Source organism: Vombatus ursinus, unplaced genomic scaffold, assembly GCF_900497805.2.
Source record: "Vombatus ursinus unplaced genomic scaffold, bare-nosed wombat genome assembly UNPS02015175.1, whole genome shotgun sequence".
In the NCBI taxonomy this organism is placed as follows: Eukaryota; Metazoa; Chordata; class Mammalia; order Diprotodontia; family Vombatidae; genus Vombatus; species Vombatus ursinus.
Window position 1 is genome coordinate 12,019,030 of NW_020954953.1, and position 21,258 is coordinate 12,040,287.

General features: G+C 37.8%; 1 protein-coding gene across 2 annotated transcripts in view; it reads left to right on the forward strand.

Annotated features, from left to right (window-relative positions):
- The window catches only part of LOC114031480 (parkin coregulated gene protein homolog), a 623,375-nt gene extending 602,660 nt beyond the window's left edge, over positions 1-20,715 (forward strand). For both annotated transcript variants that reach the window (XM_027846566.1, XM_027846568.1), the window contains one exon: positions 20,272-20,715. In XM_027846566.1, coding sequence (XP_027702367.1) covers positions 20,272-20,432 — 161 coding nt within the window. In that variant the 3' untranslated portion in view covers positions 20,433-20,715. The remainder of the gene's footprint in view (positions 1-20,271) is intronic.
- Positions 20,716-21,258: the final 543 nt, after the last annotated feature.

Below are 21,258 nucleotides of genomic sequence, written 5' to 3' on the forward strand. Positions count from 1 at the left end.
GAGTCAAATGCTAGAATTAAGATTGCTGGGAGAAATATCAACAATCCCAGATATGCAGATGATACCACTCTGTTGGCAGAAAGTGAAGAGGAATTAAGAAGCCTCTTGATGAGGGTGAAAGAGGAGAGTGTGAATGCTGGCTTGAAGCTTAAGATCAAAAAAACTAAGATCTTGGCAACTGGTCACAACCTTTCCTGGCAAATAGAGGGAGAAGAAGTGGAAGCAGTATCAGATTTTATATTCTCAGGCTCAAAGATCACAGCAGATGGCAACAACAGCCATGAAATTAAAAGATGTGTCCCTTGGAAGGAGAGCTATGGCAAATCTAGACAAGTATACTAAAAAGCAGAGACGTTACCTTGCCAACAAAGGTCTGTATAGTCAAAGCTTTGGTTTTTCCAGTAACCATGTATGGCTGTGAGAGTTAGACTATAAGGAAAACTGAGTAATGCAAAATCAACACTTTCAAATTGTGGTGCTGGGGGAAGAGTTTTGAGAGTCTCTTGGACAGCAAGGAGATCAAATCAGTCAAATTCAGGCTATTCACTGGAAGGTCAAATACTGAAGCTAAAACTTAAATACTTTGGTCATATAATGAGAAGACAAGATTCATTGGAGAAGATCCTGATGTTGGGAAAGGCCAAAGGAGAAAGCGATGGCAGAAGGTGAGATGGATAGATGGTATCATAGAAACAACAAACATGAACTTGGACAGACTTTGAGAGAGAGGAAGATAGAAGGGTCTAGTATTCTAGGAGTCTATGGGGTTACCATGAGTCAGATATAATTGAACAAAACCTAAGACTAAAAAAGTAGGAATGGGGAAGTTTGTGAAGGGCTTCAAATACCAAAAGGAGGTTTTTAAATTTGATCCAGAAAATAATAGGGGGCCAATAGACATTATTGAATAGGGAAATTACATGGTCAGTGGGGAGAGAGTTGATGCAGGGAGACCAACCAGCAGGTTATTGCAGTGGTCCAGGCATGAGATGAAATTCTGAAGAGATAATCTATTGAAATTTGTTTGCAACCCCTTGAAAGAGAGGTGACAAATTCAAGGTACAGAAAGTGACACATTTTTAAATATGGACACTATTTTAGCCTCAAATGAGAATATCTATGTAAAGTGCTTTAGCTAAGTTAACTAAACACGGTACTCTGTATTGCTTTGATTTATTTATTACATATATTATTTTGGCATCAATTGAGCTCTTTTTGAACAGGAAACTTTCTATTCTATAACCATCTCAGCCAATTGCTTGAAAAATCTACTCTCATTTTGCACATGTCAATGCATTGCAGAACTCACCAAGGAGAAGAGACTTTGTAAAAGCTTCAATGGTTCCTAAAGATTTGGGGAAGCAAGTGATCACAGTGGTGCAACTCTTTTCTGTACTTTAAGCATGATGAGTTACCTAACTATGATTTTGCAATAGTACAAATACTACATCAAAGCCATGGATGGTTTTTCCTACTCTATGACTCTGTTCCCTGTTGTGCATACTATTTATCTAATATTATTTAACACCCCTTTGTTATGATATTGATCACAAGTACAAACAATGGCAGACTTCAAAGTCTGAATTCATTATATGGGGGAAAGTACTTACAGAGATGGATAATTTTAGAAATGTTCTCCCCTCCCTTCCAAACAATTTACTATGTTTACTGATACCATTTGTTAGAAAAATCTGTGCTTTTGTTTTCATTTTAATCATATGATTAAAAAAAAAAGTCCTGACCAAGAATGGGTTATATCTAATTTTCCTAATGTTTTCCATATGGAAGAGAAGGGAATAAATGTACATGTATATATACACACACAAATACATGCATGCACATATGTATACATACATGTACATGTAAAGGTACATAAATGTAGTGCCTACTATATCTCAGGCACTGTGCTAAGCGCTTTTTACAAGTATTATCTCATTAGATCCTCAGAACAGCCTTGTGAGGTAGGTATCATTATTCCCATTTTACAGTTGAGGAAACTGAGGAAAACAGAGGATAAGTGACATGCCCAGGGTCACACTTATAGTGTCTAAGGGCAGATTTGAATTCAGGTCTTCTAGTCTAGGCCCAACACTCTATGTGCTGAGCTACCAGCTGCCTGTAAATGGGAAACTGTGATAACAGCTGCCATTCTGGCTAATTTTCAAGTTTTTTTTTTTTTTACAACAGCAATTTAGAAAGTAGCTACACCTATTTCCAATAGCTTTGCATCATCATTGGAAACATCTTAAGTCAGTCAGTATTTTCTTTCCAATCACATAATCTCATCTAATTGTTCTTTGAGCTGTTGACAGTTGCTATCTTTCTATGAAGAAAATCATTTAAAACAAATATTAGATAATATTCAATTGAAGTGGGATAAGGAAAGGGAAAAAGGCCTGTGATTTCATCGGTGCAGGGAACCCCCATATGAGGAAAGTCTTTAGCCAAGGAGGTGGGTACCTGCTGTGAAACTTGTGGACTGAGGTGATTCCTGAGGGGTGCATCAAAGGGTTAAGTAAGCCCAGGCTCACACATCTAGTATGGGTCAGAGACAGGACTTGAATGGAGACCTTGCTGCCTCCAAAGCCAGCTCTCTCCCCACAAATATTGCAAGGAAAACAGCATAAAATAGTCTCTCTTTCTACTTCTGGAAGCTAGCTTTTTCAATCAGAGTTAAAGAAACACCCTGATTTTTCAGTTTTTTGCTCCTCAAAGGGAAGGAATGGCTCAGATCTTTAAAACTTGAGTAAGAAATGAGTCTAGATATAAAAAAAACTTCGACAACTTTGTTGTAATTACATGAGTGCCATTCATGTATATAAGAAATCAATTTTAAAGTAATAAAATTAAGAATTAGAATTAAGCAAATTTTAGACATTATTTTTAGCTCTTGAGTCATTCGTAGCCAAATAAATTGTTTGTACTGAAATAAACCATCTCCTATGCTTCAAAATATCAATTCATTAACTCATTCATTCAAGCAATTTCTGCGTGTCTGCTAAATTCCTTGCACTGAGGGGTTGGGGGAGGGGAAAGTGGTGGTGAGAGGGAAAGGTGTTAAAAAGAAAGTAAAAGGCATCATTCTTACCCTCGGGTACTTTCCAATCTCCTGAAGAGGCAAGAAATGGCTAAAGAACAATATTAAAGGAATAGAGAGTGTGCAGCCTAGGCACACAAGCACTTTGGGAATTCAGAATAAAAGAAGAACCTTTTTGGAATGGGGTTAGTTTGGGAAGGCTTCATGGAGGAGGAAAATCTTGAAATATCTCGAAGAAATGATCAGCTCTGGACATTGCATTCTGGGGGAAACAGCATGAGCTACAGTACAGAAAGAGGAAAGAGTATATGCCCTATTGGATGGCAGAGAAGCTAGTCAGGAGCTGAAAAGCTGCCTAGCAACAAAAGACAAACTTCAGTAAGAAAAGTCAGGTGGCATCATGGATAGAAAGCTGTCCTGGGAATCAAGAAGGCTAGAATTCAAGTCCTGCCTCAGGCAAATACTGACTGTGTGAACCTGGCCAAATAACTTAACTTTGCAGTGCCCTCGGCCACTCTCTAAAACCAGTCAATTGAACAAAAGGTGTCAATGTCTCCTCTCTCCCCCCCAAAATTCTGCCTATCAATCTATCTTGGCTTTGCCCTTCCCTCTTACCTGACTTCCACATTTCATAATTAGGAGGCTAGAACTCAAGTGGGAAATGAGAGTTGGACATTTGGATGCCTCTTCTCTTAAATACAGATTGTTCTATTTAGAAAATAGACTTCTTAGCCATTTGCATATGGAAGAATTAGCTATATACATTTGTTATTAATTTTTCCAACTTTTAAAAAAAAAGAGTATTGCTAATGCTACTTAAGATTTATTATAAAATATTTCCCAAAGGGACCTTATAGTCTGCATGATGGGGAGGAGCTTTTAACTTTTGATTTCGAAAACTTCACCTCACAGCTCTATTTCTGATGTGAATTTTGATTTGGGGTAAACAGGACCACCCAGGCACCCACAACAAATCTCAAAATTCCCATATTCCCTTTTCCTCCCAGCTTTCATTATACTTAGCAGCTCAGTGGTATAGTGGATAGATCATTGAAGGTGCAGTCAGGAAGACCTGAATTTAAATACAGATGCTCACTAGCTTTGTGACTGACCCTGGGCAGATGACATAATAGGACACTTACCTCACAGGGTTGGTTGGTGTAAGGATCAGATTAGAAAATATATGTGAAAGGCTTTGCAAACCTTAAAGCTTTATATAAAATGCTAGCTATTATTATTATCATCTTTATTATTATCACAGTGATTTCTTGGGTTGTTTGTCTTTCCTAGGGAGATAGGTTTTATCCTGGTGAAAGAACTGAGGATTTGACTGTCTTCCTCACCCCTTATTCTTGCAGAGTTGTTAAACATGCCCACAATACTCCCAAGTGTGGCCAGAACCAGATTAAAATGTAATTGGGAAATATTTAACAAAAGAAATTAAAATACAACCAAACATAGATCATGTTAATTTGTGCCTGTAGGGATCCATTTCTATTTGATTTTAACACCTTTGCCCTTGGGTCCCCTTCCTACCCTTATACTCTCAACTTCTATCTAGAGATGAACCCACTTTGAACACTATTTTTCCTACTGGATTGCTGTGGATACAAGATAATCAACATGCATGAGACTGTGCTGGACTTAGAACTCTGAGTTTCTCTATTTACACAGTGTGTTGTTTATTTATTCCATTGAACCAAGTTGGCTGAGAAGAAACAAATGAGATAACCTTTCACCTCACAGTCATAAATCTAGCACAGGTCAATGTTAAATGAATCCATTGCCCTAATGACTCAGACATTTATGTGAAATTAATCTGAAGCCCCACCTATTTTCTCAATACAGGTGCCAAGATCACAATAACCACCAACTACAATTGGCACTAATTGGCCTTCCTGGGTTCCCTGACAGGAAGTCTGAATGGGTCTGAGAAACAAAATTATTCTCTTTATCTTCATTTCCTGGGTGATAATCTGTAGGTATCAGACTTAAATAAATGAGTTAGGAGAAAAAGGAGCTTCTGATGTTATGTGAAGATGAAACTAATGAAATTGTATTCTGCGTATGTTTCCATATATTAGTCGAGCTGTTGGCATGGTTTTCTATTTTGCAGATGAAATCTGTCATGTGAATAATCAGCCTACTAGTATTTTCTTAGGTCTTAAGTTATACTTTATATTTCTTACATTTTTTTTCTTGTTTCAATAATTTTTTTTCTTGTTTCAATAATTGCTTTGTGATCTTGTTGGTTGAATTGCAAAGAATTGTTTATGGCCAGCCATTTGAAGATAATTTTTTTCTTTTGGTATGTCAAAAAATTAAACAGACTGGTTTATTAGTATATTATGATTTATATTACATTATATTGCAAAAGATCACAATTTTCCCTTAGCAGAAAAAATATACCTAATCTGCTATTGAAAACAGCAAGCATTTAGTAATTTTCATTATACATTTGAATGGAAATTTAAATATTTAAATTAGCATTGGGCAGAGATCTATGAGATCACCAGTGGCTACATTTGGTCAAAAAATTGTAAAAAAAATTTTTTGTCCCAGGTAAGACAACTTCAGACACTCAAATTCTCTTCCCAAAATAACAATGGCTTAGAGGAACCTCTTCCTCTAGTCACCCAGCTTCAGTGTCCAAAATAAAAAAGATATCCAGGTGCAAATGAAGGGCCTGCTTCAAAGCTTCTATCTTCAGAGAAAGAGGGGGAAAAATCTTGTGAATCTCATTAATGTCAACAAGATCTGAGAAGATTTGAAGTATTTAAGCCCTTGGGCATCTCTAACATACCAGATGCTGTGGGTTTGTTGTTTTTTTTTAAATAAATTTTTGGTTGTACAATCATTGTAGCTTTGATTCACACTCTCCATGAATCAAGACTTTGGAAATATCCATTGTTAAGTTAGACTCAAGAGCAGGTTCAGAACCATCAATTTCCTCTAGGGACACAAAGCTAGCCAGTGGGTGAGTCCATGCCCACGCCACGACACCCTGGAGATGAGTATGGGCTTAACACATGATTTCCGTTATATAAAAAGGGCCCACTAGAGAGAAGAATCTGACCCACTTAAAAGAGAAACGTAACAAGCTGAAAGAATGTCTAGGAGTCGTCTTTAAAAATCCCAGAGGAGGTTACTGCTTCCACCAGAGAATCCTTTCTTTTGCCAGTTTGGTTTAAGAAAATTTTTTTAGTCTACATTTTCTTCTTTTCTACCCTTTCACCTTCTCCTTAGCTATCATCACTACTACTTCTCCTTGCCATCCCCTATCCCCATCCATCTCAGATCATCACATTCTTTTTCATTTCATTAAACTATTACCTGGGTTTTTTTAAGTATTAGGGAAAAAATGGATTTTTGTTGTAGTTAGCAAAATATATCTTATAACTGCTAAGCTCATGACACCTAAACATAAAACTAATATAAATGCTATATGTTGTTTTTCCCTATAATATGCCAATCCTTAATATTTAAGGAAAGAAGATTTCATTTTCAAAATATGGTTAACATTCTATCTTTTACTTATTTATTTATTTTTGTAATAGATTAGGACCCAAACTCATTAGGACTCAAAACAGACTTTCTGGGAAAAAAAGATGCTGGCATTTTGATCTAAGTATGTTATTGGAGGGCCTTGGGGGCGTGGGGAGGTGGAAGGGCACAGCAGAGAAAGATGTGTATTGGTGTATACATATATATTTGAAGAGTAGAGATAAAGAAATATCATTGTTCTTACTTTTTCCCTTTATTGATGAATATGCATCTATAAAAACTAAATCAAAATTCATTTAAAAGTTCATTTGCAACATTATTTTAAATGGCATTCTAATTCTTCTGTAAAAGTTCAATTTATCACACCTCCATTTCACAAAACTGTTATTCCTGTATTTAATAACAATCTCTATTTTGTGAGTGGACTTAGTCTGTGAAACCTGAAGTTTATACTGAAGCAAATCGGTTAACAGAGATACTGGGGAGGCTGAGGAGTCACTAAGAAATGAGTGTTTCATAAAAGCTTCATTGACAAGGGATTCCACCTTCTGTTACCTGCCAAGACCTGAGTCTGGGCCTATGGGCTCCCTTTCCCTGCCAACAGAGAATGGCACTGCCAGAATCCAGTCAGGAATGCAGCTCAGGTAAGCTGCTGTCTGTCCAGTAGTTACAGGTCCTGACAGGTACAACAACTTTAGCTTTCAATATCTTGAAATGTATTACCTCAGGATTCAAGAAACCAAGAAATAATTTTTTGATTCCCCAAAATAACAAATTGGAGGGGGAGGAGGGGAATGGGACAGCTTTTCCCCTTCTCCTCAGTGGTACTTCAGCAAGCATATTCTATACACAGAAGTGTTTGCACTTAGCACAGGAGTTTTTACTGTATGCCCAATCTGCCGGGCATTTCACTTGGGAAAATGGGATGACAAATGTGCTTTCTGCAATTTCCTTCCTATTGATTAATGCTCTATTACTGAGCAAAGCTTCATGCTGTGTTTGATTCAGATCCATGTTCACATCTCACACACACAAAACTGCTGGACTTGACACCATGCTTCCCACATACAAATAGACAGGAAAAGAGAGCTAAACCAGGGAAGGGTGTGTATACAGACCATTGGGCAGGAGTGGCAACTGGCTTCAAAGCCTTGGTTATATGACATACGTTTTGCCCTAGGTGTGCTGAGGAAATCGGTCTGACTCACTGTCTGGGACTGCCAAATAATGCTGTGGATGTTCCTCTGTTGCACTCTGTTGCGTTATTCATAATCTTTTTCCTCTGGGATATTTGCTAATTCCTAATAGCTGTGTAGGATGGCCATTGTACTACTTAGCAGGTTGAAACAGTTGAAATAATCTTTATGGTACAGTGAGTTTTGAGCTACATGATAAAAAGAAGTAGCCATGCTTAGCTTCAGGATATGAGCATGTACTCAGTGGGAAGAAAAAAAAATGGTAATGATAGTCTGAATATCACTTGAGTCATCTGCATATTATTTCCCTTCTCATCTGATTTTCTCAGGTACTTTTTAATCTAGGTTCCCAAACCATCAATCTTTTTATTCCAGGAATGATGTGGTGCCTCGACTTCTAGGCATATCAAGATCTTTAGGAAATTCCCTTGCAGAGGATGTAGTTGGTACCAGACATCTCATGGCTCCTAGAGAGAGGCAAATGGACTTGCTTCCTGCCAATGTAATCCAATTCTCCCATTTTTGTAGCACACCCATGCAACTCCAATACGAGGATTTTTAAATTCATCTGAACTGTTTTTTTCCTTGACATGGTAATAATTTTTCCTTAGACATTAATATAAATCATAGGGAGATTTCACAAATTACATCAGTTATTTGAATCAAAATGACTATATTTCAGGTATATTGACCCAGCAATTAAAAAATAAGGCATCTATTTGCTTGGTATTTCTGCTACTTAAAATGTTTATGTAACCAAAGAATTCACAAACATCACAATTTTTTTTTACAATCTCAAAGCATGTCAAATCCATTAGTCTTTCCCCCCCTCAATTGTTAGACTCAAAAACATCCTAATTTGAATTAGCAAGACTTTCCTTCTAGGTATCCATACTTTGTCTCTGTTAGTTAGGAGAACATATGCATCTATCTGAAGTAGAGACAGTTACCTCAAAAAACACATTCCTGTGGAAAAACAAGCCAATGAAAGAGAGCTTAAATTCTATCAGGCCTACTGCCAGTGTTTCCTTTTGGCACAAAGGAAACCAATACCTTTGATTTTCTAAATCAGAAGTTCTTACCCTTTTTTTTTTTATGGACTCCTCTAGTACACAGGTGAAGTCTATGGACCCCATTCTCAGAATGTTTATAAATACATAAAATAAAGTACATAGGATTACAACGGAATCTAGTTGTATTCACAGTACATGTGTACACACATGTATGTATACACGTTCTCGGACCCCAGATTAAGAAATCCTGACCTAAATTAACACAGCCAGTGCTTATTTTTATAAGTGGCCCCAGGTGGTTGTACTATTAAGCAAGAGAGTTATGAAACTCATTCAACTAGATTCCAAGTTTCCCCAAAAGCAATTTCTTCTCATTAATTTGCAGCTCTCTGTAATGCCTAGTACAGTGCTCAGTCTGCACAGGGCTTTCAAGACAATAAGCAAATGTGCATTGGTTGACTTTGTTATATACCTCTTGGTCAATGTGAAGAGCTAAAAAGCCCAGTGTGCCAGCCTGGTAATTCCATACTCTAACCACCCATAGGGTCCCTCCTTTCTCTCCCTCTCTGAACTCTGATTCTGCCCCTCCCCTTTCCCTGTTGTAGCCAGTAACTAAAGAAGACGTGAATGAACATGGGTTTAGGGGGCACAGAGATGTTAACAGAATATTTAATCAAAAGCTTATGTGATACCTTTTTTGCTGGTTGTTTCCTGTCACTGATGATTAACAAAGATTCCTGTGTGGAATGTAAAGATTTCTCATGTAAATGCACTATTTTTGCAGCCACTTAAAGAGTAATTTTTGAGATCATCTTTGCTGTGATTCCACGGGTCATGTGGTGACCCTAAGTGAATAAAGAACTGGGACACACAAACACAAATATGTACAATAGGTTCACATATACCACCCATAAAATGTGCACCACTGTAACCTTGGGCCAGAGAAAGGATTCTTGTATGAAAATTTTAAGATTTTTAAATAAATTGCTGTACTGTATTTCTAACTGAAACTCCACTCTGTACCTCCTTTCTAATGTTATCTTCCCTGTATGCTGTCTTCCCCTATTAAAATACAAATGCACCTTGAGGGCAGGGTCTCTGTCTCTGTCTCTCTCTCTCTGTCTCTCTCTGTCTCTCTTTCTCTTTCTCTCTCTCTCTTTCTCTCTCTCTCTTTCTCTCTCTCTCTCTCTACCCCCCCCAATATCCTGAGTGTTTTGTACAGTGTTTAGCATGTATTAGGCTCTTAAGTACCTTTTCACTTCATCAGTCATTTATTTGCAAAAAGAATTCTATAATTGTGAAAATTATTGTGTTTAAAGTAACTCACATTTTCCATTACATCTTGGCACCCAAATATCCCTGAAAGGCCATAACTATATCTTTCTCTCTTCACTATTTGCATATATTGCCTCCAACAGAACAAAGGTCTTTTGTCAGAAATGAAACATCTGTTGTGCACTCTCCATGCCTCTTTCCACTCTCCCTGGGCCATTATTGGCGGCATCCTTTAGCATTTACAGGTAAACACTCTGATTTTTCATAGGCTCATGGATACAGGCAGAAAGTGATCTTAGAGGCCATCTACTCCAAACCCCTCATTGTGCAGATGAAGGAACTTGAGCCTAGTGCACTTCTGCAACTTGTCCAGAGTCACACAGATAGCAAGTAACAAAGCCAATATCTGGTCCTCTAATCAAGGTTTTCCAGTCCCAATCAAGATCTTTACATCACACTCTCCCCTATCAAGAGCTAACTTTCTCATAGTGTCACATGAGCTAAAGAGGAAAAGGTGGTGAATACATAATACTTTTGGTCACCATGGGTTTAAGAGTCCAAAAGGAAGCAAAAGCAAGATAGCCATTTTGACATCTGCTCTTTGACTACTATTTGTCACTAAGCTGGGCAATGAGACTGCTGGTTTGTGGCATGCAGAAAGTGGGTGTGTATCCTTTTGTTTTTTGTTTTTTGTTTTTTTTTTCGCTCTAGTGACATACATTCCAGAGCCACAAAATATTCCAACTCCAACTCACATTTTGAATAAGCAGTTTCTATTCTGTTCACTCATCCATCAGGCTTACACACTGTCAGCAGGTGGGGATGGAGAGAAACTACATATTTCACTTACTCCTACAGCCTATGTTTTTTAGAAAAGAAAAGAGTAGATTGTTATTGAAACAAATCTTCGCTTGTCCTCCCTACTTCATAGTAAGCAGTGACAAAAACAGGGTATATTAAGCTTCCCACTGCACACCAATCTTCCTGACTTCAAACTGTTTCTAGCAACTAAATAAATAATCTGTCTCCATGATCTCTTCAGTTCTTGACCTTTCAGCTAATATGGCAACAAAAGGCACTATTTACTGGTGGATATTATGTTGTATACAAGGAACTGGATTGAGACCATCTCATTTCATCATTATTATTGGCCCTCAACAGGGTCAGTGCTATGGCTTCTTTCTACTCTGTGAAAATGCTGACCATGTCACATTCTGTCTCTCCCCACTCTTCCCCATCCCCATCATGACTGAGTTCATCAGAGTTCACATTATGGGGAAAAAGGGGTACAGAGTAAGAAGAGGGAGGTGTATACTTTTCAACATCAAAAGGCACTCCATTCCCATCACTACCACCTCCCTCCCCCCCCCCCAACAAAGCCTGCCTTCCTGGGCAACTGTGTATTTTGCTTCCTGGGTGGCCCCAATTTGTGGTCTTTACTGTACAAGAGATAGCACAGAAGAGGATGGAAAGATATTTATGAAGATAGTATAGAAGAGTAAATGGAAAGATATTTATGAAGATCAGTGCTACAAATTTATAAGGTGTAAGTGGAAGTACAAGGAAGGGTGTACCTGTACATAAAAGGTAACAAAAATCATACTGGCTAAGATAAAAATATTCCAAATATGCTTCTAGAAATATATCAGCTAAAACAATCTGCTTGTATGTTACTAAAGCACAAATATATATACATTATGTAAAATGTGTATATGTGTGTATATGTATATATTCTCATATATACATATACACACATATGATTGAGTGTTGTCAGGTAGACAAACCCTTTCATGTTTATTTTGTTATGACTTAAATTCTCCTTCCTCCATCTTTTTCTTAGTAACAGCCCATCTCATCCTCCTTCTTTTACTCCTTCTCTTCCCTCTTCCATTATCAGTACTTTCTTATAACTAAAATAAGTTCCTACCACCCATACACCACGTTCCTCCCTCCCTTTATTCCAGATGCAACTCCAGAGGATGCATTGACATCTGCCTTGCGCTCAAGGGACCTAAGGACTGTTGGGCCTCCCCATCTTGCTTGTGTTATCTCCCTTCATTAGAGAGTGAGCTCCTTGAGACCAGAGATTGTTACTTTTCTGTTTGTTTATTTATTCCCCAGTGCTTAGCACCATACTTTGCACAGGGTAAGAGCATAATAAAAGCTTTCTCATTCATTGATTTAAAGGTGACTTCTGGAAACACATCCCTTTAATGGAGTTATGCAATTATGACATTTCTATTGTGGTCATTCATTCCATACCTCTTCTCTGTCTTTCTCATACTCCATTTAAATCTACAAGCAATGTGTCAGTTTACTAATATGTGTGCATATGTATTTGTGTGGGAAATTGTGTCATTTTTGTTGCTTCACTTCAAAATGAGGAAAGGAAACTTTTGTAACATTCATGCGTTTTATAAAGCTCCTACAGTAGTTTGGATACTTAACTAGATACTTAATTAAAGCCAACGAGCTTTCCATAAGTTAGTTGAAAAGTTTCCACTCTGAGGCAAAAAAGTAAAACATACCTATTTAGAAAGGGAACTTTTGAGTCTTTTAGAGTGCAAGTCAAATGAAGAATTCATATGAATAGTATTAGTGTGACTCATAATCCACAGCTACCATATGGAAATGAGCAGTATTTCTCTTCCTTCTGTCCTTCTCGCTCCCCCTCCCCACCCCCAACTCCACCAAAATAAATGTGATAGTAACTGATTTTCTATGTATTATGAAGTGGCAGAAAGCTGCTCTGATGCCTTTGTGGAAAAGTCAGGCAGAAGAATTTAGGCCTTTCTTAAATGTTGCCTGGAATTGTAATTATTTGATTTGAAACTTGGGTCTGGGATTGTAGGAAAATTCCTTTGTTAGGAAAAAACAAAATCAAAACCCAAAACACTCAGTGTACCATTTTTTATCCCACCACTCAAACAAATGAGATCAATGCTTTTGTAGTATGCATGAAACATAAATAAAATGAACACTTTCCTGTTTGTGTTTTAGCATAGAACTAAATGTACTGGGAGGGCTTATATGGCTGAATATCATAGATTCTGGTTGCTAATCCTGATTCTACTACTGGATTTTCTGGACCATGTCAATTCAAGTTTTTGTACCCTACATCTGTTGTAGATAAAATGGGATTATTCATATCTCCTTTACCGAGACATAATTATGACTCATCTGTGAAGGGAGTGAATGAATACCTAAAAAAGCCCCTGGAGGTCTGTGGATGAAAGGCATTAGGCAGAAAGCCTAATAATGACTGTCATTAGTAATAATGTTTTGCAATTTGCAGGAGGGGTAGAAATTTAAGGTGTGGATTGAAGCACAGGGGCTTCTATTTTGGGCAAAATCCCACTCGCTTGTGGAATTCCTCCAGTGAAAAGTGGGTATTGAATCATCTCACAGATTTGGGGAATTTCTATATCTGGGTACAAGTAGACTTTCCCATATGTGAACAAGCTAGTATTGGATCTGTCTTGTCTGACTGAATCGTTCAGGGATGGGAAGCACAACTATAACGCTCTAAAGTATAATGCCTATAACCCATTACTCCACAGGAGGAGGGCCCCCGGTAACATGAGGGCTTTAGAAGTGGGCAACTGAGTGGCACAGGAGAAAAATGCTGGGTTTGCAATCAGGAAGACCCAAGTTCTAATTCTGCCTCAGAGTCCTCCTACCTGTACGACCCTCTCAATGTCATTTACCTCTCTCATCTTCAGTTTCTTCATCCGTAAAAAGGGAATAATAATATCACCTACCTCAGAGGATTGTTGTGAGCCTCAAATGAAATAACCTATGTAAAATGCTTTACAAACCTTAAAGCATTATATAAGTGCTAGCTGTTGTTATTTTCTTTTTGTTCTTTGCCTTCAATTTTTAAAAATCTATTTATTGCTTCATGTTTGCCTTTGGATTCCTGGCATCTAAGGGCACATACCCTAATACACAGAAGGTACTTAATGTTTGGTGGATTGGGATGCATCTGAGGCTCCCCTTTGACTACTGCCAGCAGCACCTAACTAGCTTCTCGGAAAATCCGGTGTGACTGGGATTATTTTCAAGGGCACAGGACTCAGCCGGCCCAGTGCCAATAATGGGGATTCAGGGACCACCCATCACAACAGTGCCCTTATCTATAACCACAACCTGAATTTTCAATTACCAGACAGAACATCTGTGGTTAGTGAATATCACCTGGGAGATACTAGTCTCACCCTATTCCCTTTTTTCTCACTAATAACCTGAGCGAAACTAATATTTCCAGATAACTGAAAAATCTCCATTTTGACTGTTTCACTAAGAAATGAGTCACTAGGCTTGCAACCTATGGGTCATCCTCTACTCCTCACTCTCAACCTGTATGTCCAATCCATTTCAAAGTCCTGTCAATTCTACTTTCCTAATATCTCTAGTATACACCCCCTTCTGTCCTCTGACAATGGCAACATCCTGGTGAAAGGTCTTTACCACCACACAGCTGGAGTATTGCAACAGCCTGCTGATTGATCTTCCTGCCTCAACTCCTCCCTCCAGTCTATCCTTCGTTCATCTGCCAAACTGATCTTCCTAAAGCTCAAGACAATGTCTTACACACACACACACACACACACACACACACACACACACACACACCATCCCATAAATCATGGTGGCTTCCTATGTCCTCTAGGACCAAATAGAAAATCCTCTGTTTGGCTTTTAAAGCCCTTTATAACCTAGCCCCTTCCTACTCTTCCAGTCTTCACACATCTTACTCCCTTCCATGTAATCAAGAGACACTAGTCTCTTTGCTGTTCCTTGTACAAGACACTCCATCTCCTGCCAAAGCATTTATTTTGACAGCCTGTCTTTTATGCCTGGAATTCTCTCCCTCTCTCCTCATCCTTGCCTCCTGGCTTCCTTCAAGTCTCAGCTAAAATCACACCTTCGCAAGAATCCTTCCCCCATTGCCCTTAATGCTACTACCTTCCCTCTCTGATTATTACCAGTTAACCCTGTACATTGCTTGTCTGAAGGTAATTGCTTGCAAGATATCTCAATGGTTAGGCTGTGTAGGCTCCTGGAGAGCAGGGCCTGGGGATTTTGCTCTTCCTGGTATTTCTGCCACTTAATGCAGGGCCGGGCACTTAGTAGGAGCTTAATAAATGTTTGTCAACAACTTATTTAGGAAAACACCAAAAACATTAGTAAGCATCAGCCCAGAGTGTGCCAAACTTAAAACATACTTCAGTAATAAAATCATAGCTTTTCTGTAAATAAACTTGTGACAGGAAGAACTCATAATCACCAGAGACTACATTTGGAGGCTTTTCTGCACTGATGAGGCCCCAAAAGGAGAATACTTTGCATGTTACTGTGGACACAATTTCAACTATTTTCAATGTTTTTCCTCTGTTTTCATGTAATAATAATAAAGACATATAGCACTTTAACATTTGCAAAGTACTTTACATTATTTCATTTGAATCCCACATCAACTCTACAGGGTAGGTACTATTATAGACTACCCATTTTATATAAAAAGAAATTCAAACTAAGAGGGCTTAATTCATCTACAATGTCGGATGACCCTGGGCAACTCATATAACCTCAGTTTCCTCAGTTTATTTATCTATAAAATGGGGATAATAATAGCACCTACCTCCCAGGGATGTTGTGAGAATTAAATGAGATATTTGTAAAGTGCTTAGCAAGTGTCTCTGGCACATAGTAGGTACTATCAACTGTTAGCTATTATTAATATTATTTTTATTAGAATCAAGTTCTTCTAGACTCTAAAGCCTAGCACTCTGCCTCCTTCTTCTCCTATGCATGATTCTCAGCAGAATGATCAGAGAAAACTGCATTTGAAGTGATAATTGCCCCTTTTTAGTGGTTAATAATTTAGAGATGGTGTTTCAAGTTTTTTTTTTCCTCAAAATTTAACATTAGCTATGTTAATGCTGACATTAACCAGATGGACTTTAGGTGTAATATATGCTTGTAAATTTATAGACATACATGTACACAAATATATGCACATGCATGCATGTAAATAATAAACGAGACAGTTCTCCTTTCTCTTATTTTTCCTCCACTTTTCTTTATCCCCTTTCTCTTGATCTGTTGTTCTTCCCTTCCACAGTTTAACACATAAGAGCCAAAACTCTTTGCTGTACTTTGGTGCCCTAATTCACTTTCAAGCTAGTTACCATAATTCTGAAAGCCTTGCTTTGCCCTTGCATTATAGCTTTAGATTCCAGTGATGATTCAGTATTTGTGCATTTATGATCTCACTGGGGTGAATAATTCCTTCCACTCATGTAGACCGTCATCTCCCTACATATCCTCATCCTAACACCACAGGCTTTGGTTCTAGAAAGGAACCTTAGAGATCATTTTATCCAAGCCCTTTTTGTACAGAGAGTGAATATGAGGACAGGAGCGTCAGTGAATTTTCATCCCTGTCCACCTTATGAAGAAGGGGCAGAACTGGGATCTGAACCCAGATCTTCAGACTCCCAATCCAGTACTCTTTTCTCTGATGCCTCCTATTGTCTAATTTTTGTCTGTGTCTTTCTGCACATACTTCATAGATAATCAACCCAATGTGCCAGAGAACCTTTCCTAGTTTTTAAAAACATTTCATGAATTGGACCAGTAAAGCATTCAAACTGTCCATCCTTCATTTTCACTACCTAAATGGCTCGCTCATTTTGAAGCCCTACATGTCCATGATTGTGTCTTTTGCGTCACTCTTACATGCCTAAGTTATTGTTAGCAATGTGTTTGAGGTCCATGAATCTTTTAATTGCCCTTTGGGTTACCTGACATTTTAAGATTTTGGAGATCCAATAATTCACAGCTTCACAGCATCGTGAGATAAATACTTGAAAAAAAAAATCCCTATTGAAGCAGCAAGCGGCTTAGATTGAAAATGCTAAGTAATTTCCCAAATAAGGTCTATCCAATTTCATCCTCCTATTCAATTCTAGGACCACTCTTTGTCCATCTGTGGTACTTGTCCAAGATATAGTAGATGGATTAATTCAATGGGTCATCCATCCAATGGCATTTCAGAATGCAAAAACTAGTTTTTCATTCACTTTGGTTTTCCGGTTCAGAGGGTTTTATCTGTTGTTCAATTGTTTTAGTAGTGCCTAACTCTTCATGACCTCATTTGGGGTTTTCTTGGCAAAGATACTGAAGTGGTTTGCCATTTCCTTCTCCAGCTCATTTTACAGATGAGAAAACTGAGGCAAATAAGGTGAAGTGATTTGCCCAGAGTCACACACAGCTAGTAAGTATCTGAGGCCAGATTTGAAATCATTCAGGAAGACTCCAGGTCAGGCACTCTATCCATTGTGCCACCCAAAAGCCCAGTTCAGAGAGTTAGGCTAATATATTTCCCCAGAGACAAGTTGTCCAGTGTTTCATTGTGGCATGGAGATGACCCATGGATACTCAATGCTATGTCCTTAGAGCACAAGCTTGGATAGGTTCTAATGTGCTTGAAAGGCCATAGGCCCAGCTTTTCTCTTGTGTCTTTGTTTAGGTGAGCCCCACCAAGTTCATTAAAAGGGGTAGCTTAGGTGGTGCAGTGGATAGAGTGCCACACCTGGAGTCAGGAAGACTCCTCTTCTTGAGTTCAATCTGGCCTCTGACACTTAACTTACTGTGTGACTGTGGTCAAGTCACTTAACCCTGTTTGCCTCAGTTTCCTCATTGGCAAAATGAGCTGGAGAAGAAATGGCAAACTGCTCCAATATCTTTGCCAAGAAACCCCTCCCCCCCAAAAAAGGGGGTCACAAAGAGACATGACTAAAAATGGCTGAACAATAACAGAAAAAGTTCATCAAGGTTCATTGCCAGAAGGTGATAACCCAGAAGATAATAAAATGTTTTGGCTATGGAAACCCACAAAACAGACAAAAATACAAAACAACCCTCACTAAATGTAGTTATAAATAATAACATTCAAAGATATGGTATTAAATTCCTATTTAATTAAATTTAATTTTTATTTGTTTTAAAAAAAAAAAACAGATCTTTTCCCAGCATTAAAATGGTTATTTGCTAACAATATGAATATGAGCTATTACTGTGACTTCATTATTATTACATCTTACTTCATTTACTGAGCCTTACTACATGTTTAAACATTTGGGGAAAGTACCAGTCTTAGGTTTTTATAAACTTCTGAAAGCAATAATGCATTAATGAAAAGAGACAGGGATGCTCTCTCATGCTTCTCTTGGCATGTGTGTATGTATTTGTATTTACATGCATATTTATAACATATATATGTATATATATAAATTCATTTGAAAGACTGAAAGGGTCAGTCATAATACATTGGTTGGCATAATATCGCAAAAGTATTATTTGATGTACTGAATTTTTCACTCATCTTCAAGTTGTTTTGGTGTTATATCACTCCAACCTGAGATTTAATCACTTGAGAAAGGCAGTTACCTATGACTGTCTTGAAACTTAGGACTTACAAACACTATTTTTTTCCCTAAGGTAATCTCTCTAAAATAATATACTGCTCATGAACAGGCAGTTTTAAGACAGAGAAATCAAAGCTATCTATAATCATATGAAAAAATGCTCTAAATCACTATTGATCAGAGAAATGCAAATTAAAACAACTCTGAGCTACCACCTCACATGTATCAGAGTGTCTAATATGACAAAAAAAGGAAAATGTTGGATGTTGGAGGAGATGTGGGAAAAGTGGGACACTAATGCATTGTTGGTGGAGTTGTGAACTGGTCCAACTATTCTGGAGAGCAATTTGGAACTATGTCCAAAGGACTACAAAATTGGGCATACTCTTTGATCCAGAAATACCACACTGCTAGGTCTGTTTCCCAAAGACATCCAAAAAAAGGGAAAAGGACCTATGTGTACAAAAATGTTTATAACAGCTCTTTTTGTGGTGGCTAAGAACTGGAAAGCAAAGGGATGCCCATCCATTGGAGAAGGGCTAAACAAGCTGTGATATATGATTGTAATGGAATATTCTTGTGCTGCAAGAAATGACAAGCAGGATGATTTCAGAAAAACCCAGAAAGACATGAACTGATGCATAGTGAAGTGAACAGAACCAAGGAAAATGTTGTGCATAGTAACAGCAATATTGGTTGATGAAGAACTGTGAGTGACTTAGCTATTCTCAACAACACAATGATCCAAGAAAATCCCAAAGGACTAATGATGAAGCATACTCTCTGCCTCCAGAGAAAGAAATGATGTTGATTGAATACAGACTGAAGCATGCTATTTTTCGCTTTCTTTCTTTCATTTTTTTCCTTTTATTCAAGTCTTCTTGTACAAAATGCTTAATATGGAAATGTTTTTATGTAATTGCACATGTCTAACCTATATGTGATTGCCACAGTCTCAGAGAGGAGGATGGGTAGAAGGGATAGAATTTGGAACTCAAAACTTTAAATAAAAATGTTTAAGATTTTTTTTAAATTAAAAATATTAAAATAATGTACTGCCAAACTCACCTCTGTGGGAAGTCTAAATATTTGACAATTTTGACCAAGCTCTAGCTTCTGAGAGGAAGTCTGGCTCATGTTCATAGCCATAGGGATTCATTCACATTCATTCACTGACTTCATTATGGGGCATGTGCTGGTACTGTCCCTTCCTTTTTATCTGGGTTTCTTTTGAATCTTATGTCCTTATAATGGGAAGCAGGCTCTTAAGGTGACATACCTTGATGCAATGCTTTGAGTATTTGTGGAATTAATGTTTTGTCCTTCGTTTTTAAAAATCTCTGTGTAAGATATTTGAACTGATGCTCGTGTCAAATATGATAATATTCTTCTTACCAAGAGGTCACACTCCAGGCCATCTCAACTTTTAGGGCACAGCCATAAATGTGGAAATAAAGGAAAAAAACTTCTAAGTGTCTCAAAATAATCACAAGTACTATAAACTATTTGGAGTATGGACTGCATCTTACTTACCTTTCTATCTTTCTCAGTGCCTACCATAGTGACTCACACATAATAGGAACTAGTTGTTTTTCTTTTAAAATTAATGAATGAAACATTTTAAAATATTTCTTATAGCTCCTAAAACATGTTAAGTTTGCCATATGAAATAAAAAGTAATGTCTCCTAGCATCAGCATGCTGAGAAACAATGAATGATATTAGCTATTGATAATGCCTGGCAAGATATATAATGCTTTTCAGAAAACTGCAGAAAAATAACTGTCTTTGTGTTTTTGTTTTATTAACCAGTTAACTCCGGAGATGGCATTGACTACAGCCAACAGAAGAGAGTAAACATTGGAGACTTGATCCAAGAGACACTGGAGGCGTTTGAGCGCTTTGGAGGAGAAGATGCTTTTATAAACATTAAATATATGGTCCCCACCTATGAATCATGCTTGTTAAACTAACAGATAGGACAGCTGTGTTAATGGGGAAGATTCCATTTGTGTTCTAATCATCTATCTCTGACATTGTTCAACATCTTGTTATTTATGACTTCTTTTTTCTACAGCTGCTAAAATAGTGGTTTCTGGGCCATTAGACTGTTATCACTGTTGAGAACAAGGCTTTCCAATACATAAATAGTGCCTGTTTCTTAGATTACAATGGTGTACTGTGCTTATTTGTTCCAGGGAAGAATCACTCCTTTATACAGTGCTGACTGAAGCAGGAGTCCAAGTTAGACCTTCAGTTGTATAGACAATAAAACGATAATTTTTATACTCAATTCAGCAATTGCTGTTCTGTGTCCGCTTGCCCTGGGGGTGATGTCAGAGGTTGTAATGAGAAGCATTTATGCTGACTGCTTAATAGGTGTTTGTCATGGCAGAGAAATAGCACTTGAACAGTGCCCTCCCTCTCCTCAGCAGCTGTGCAGAGAAATGTGCATTGACATATGATAAAACTGGGAAATGTATATTCCAATTACAGTAGGAACTTTTTTTTTTGCAGTCCATTATAAACCTTAGCCATAAAATTAATTAATGTTTCTAGCACTCTTGTGATCTGGGTTTCCAGGTGCTCTCTGGTTTATAGTTTGGGGGAAGAAAGGGAGGAGGGTCTCAGTTATTATGAAATATTATATGCAACTGTGGCCAAAATGTTGACATTCACACTTATTCCTCCACATTATGGCCCATGACATCTCATGATCTGGATGAAGCACCATGAGCAAAACATTGCATGGCAGTTTATTTGCTACTTTTAATAATCTTACAAATGATTTGCGCTTCT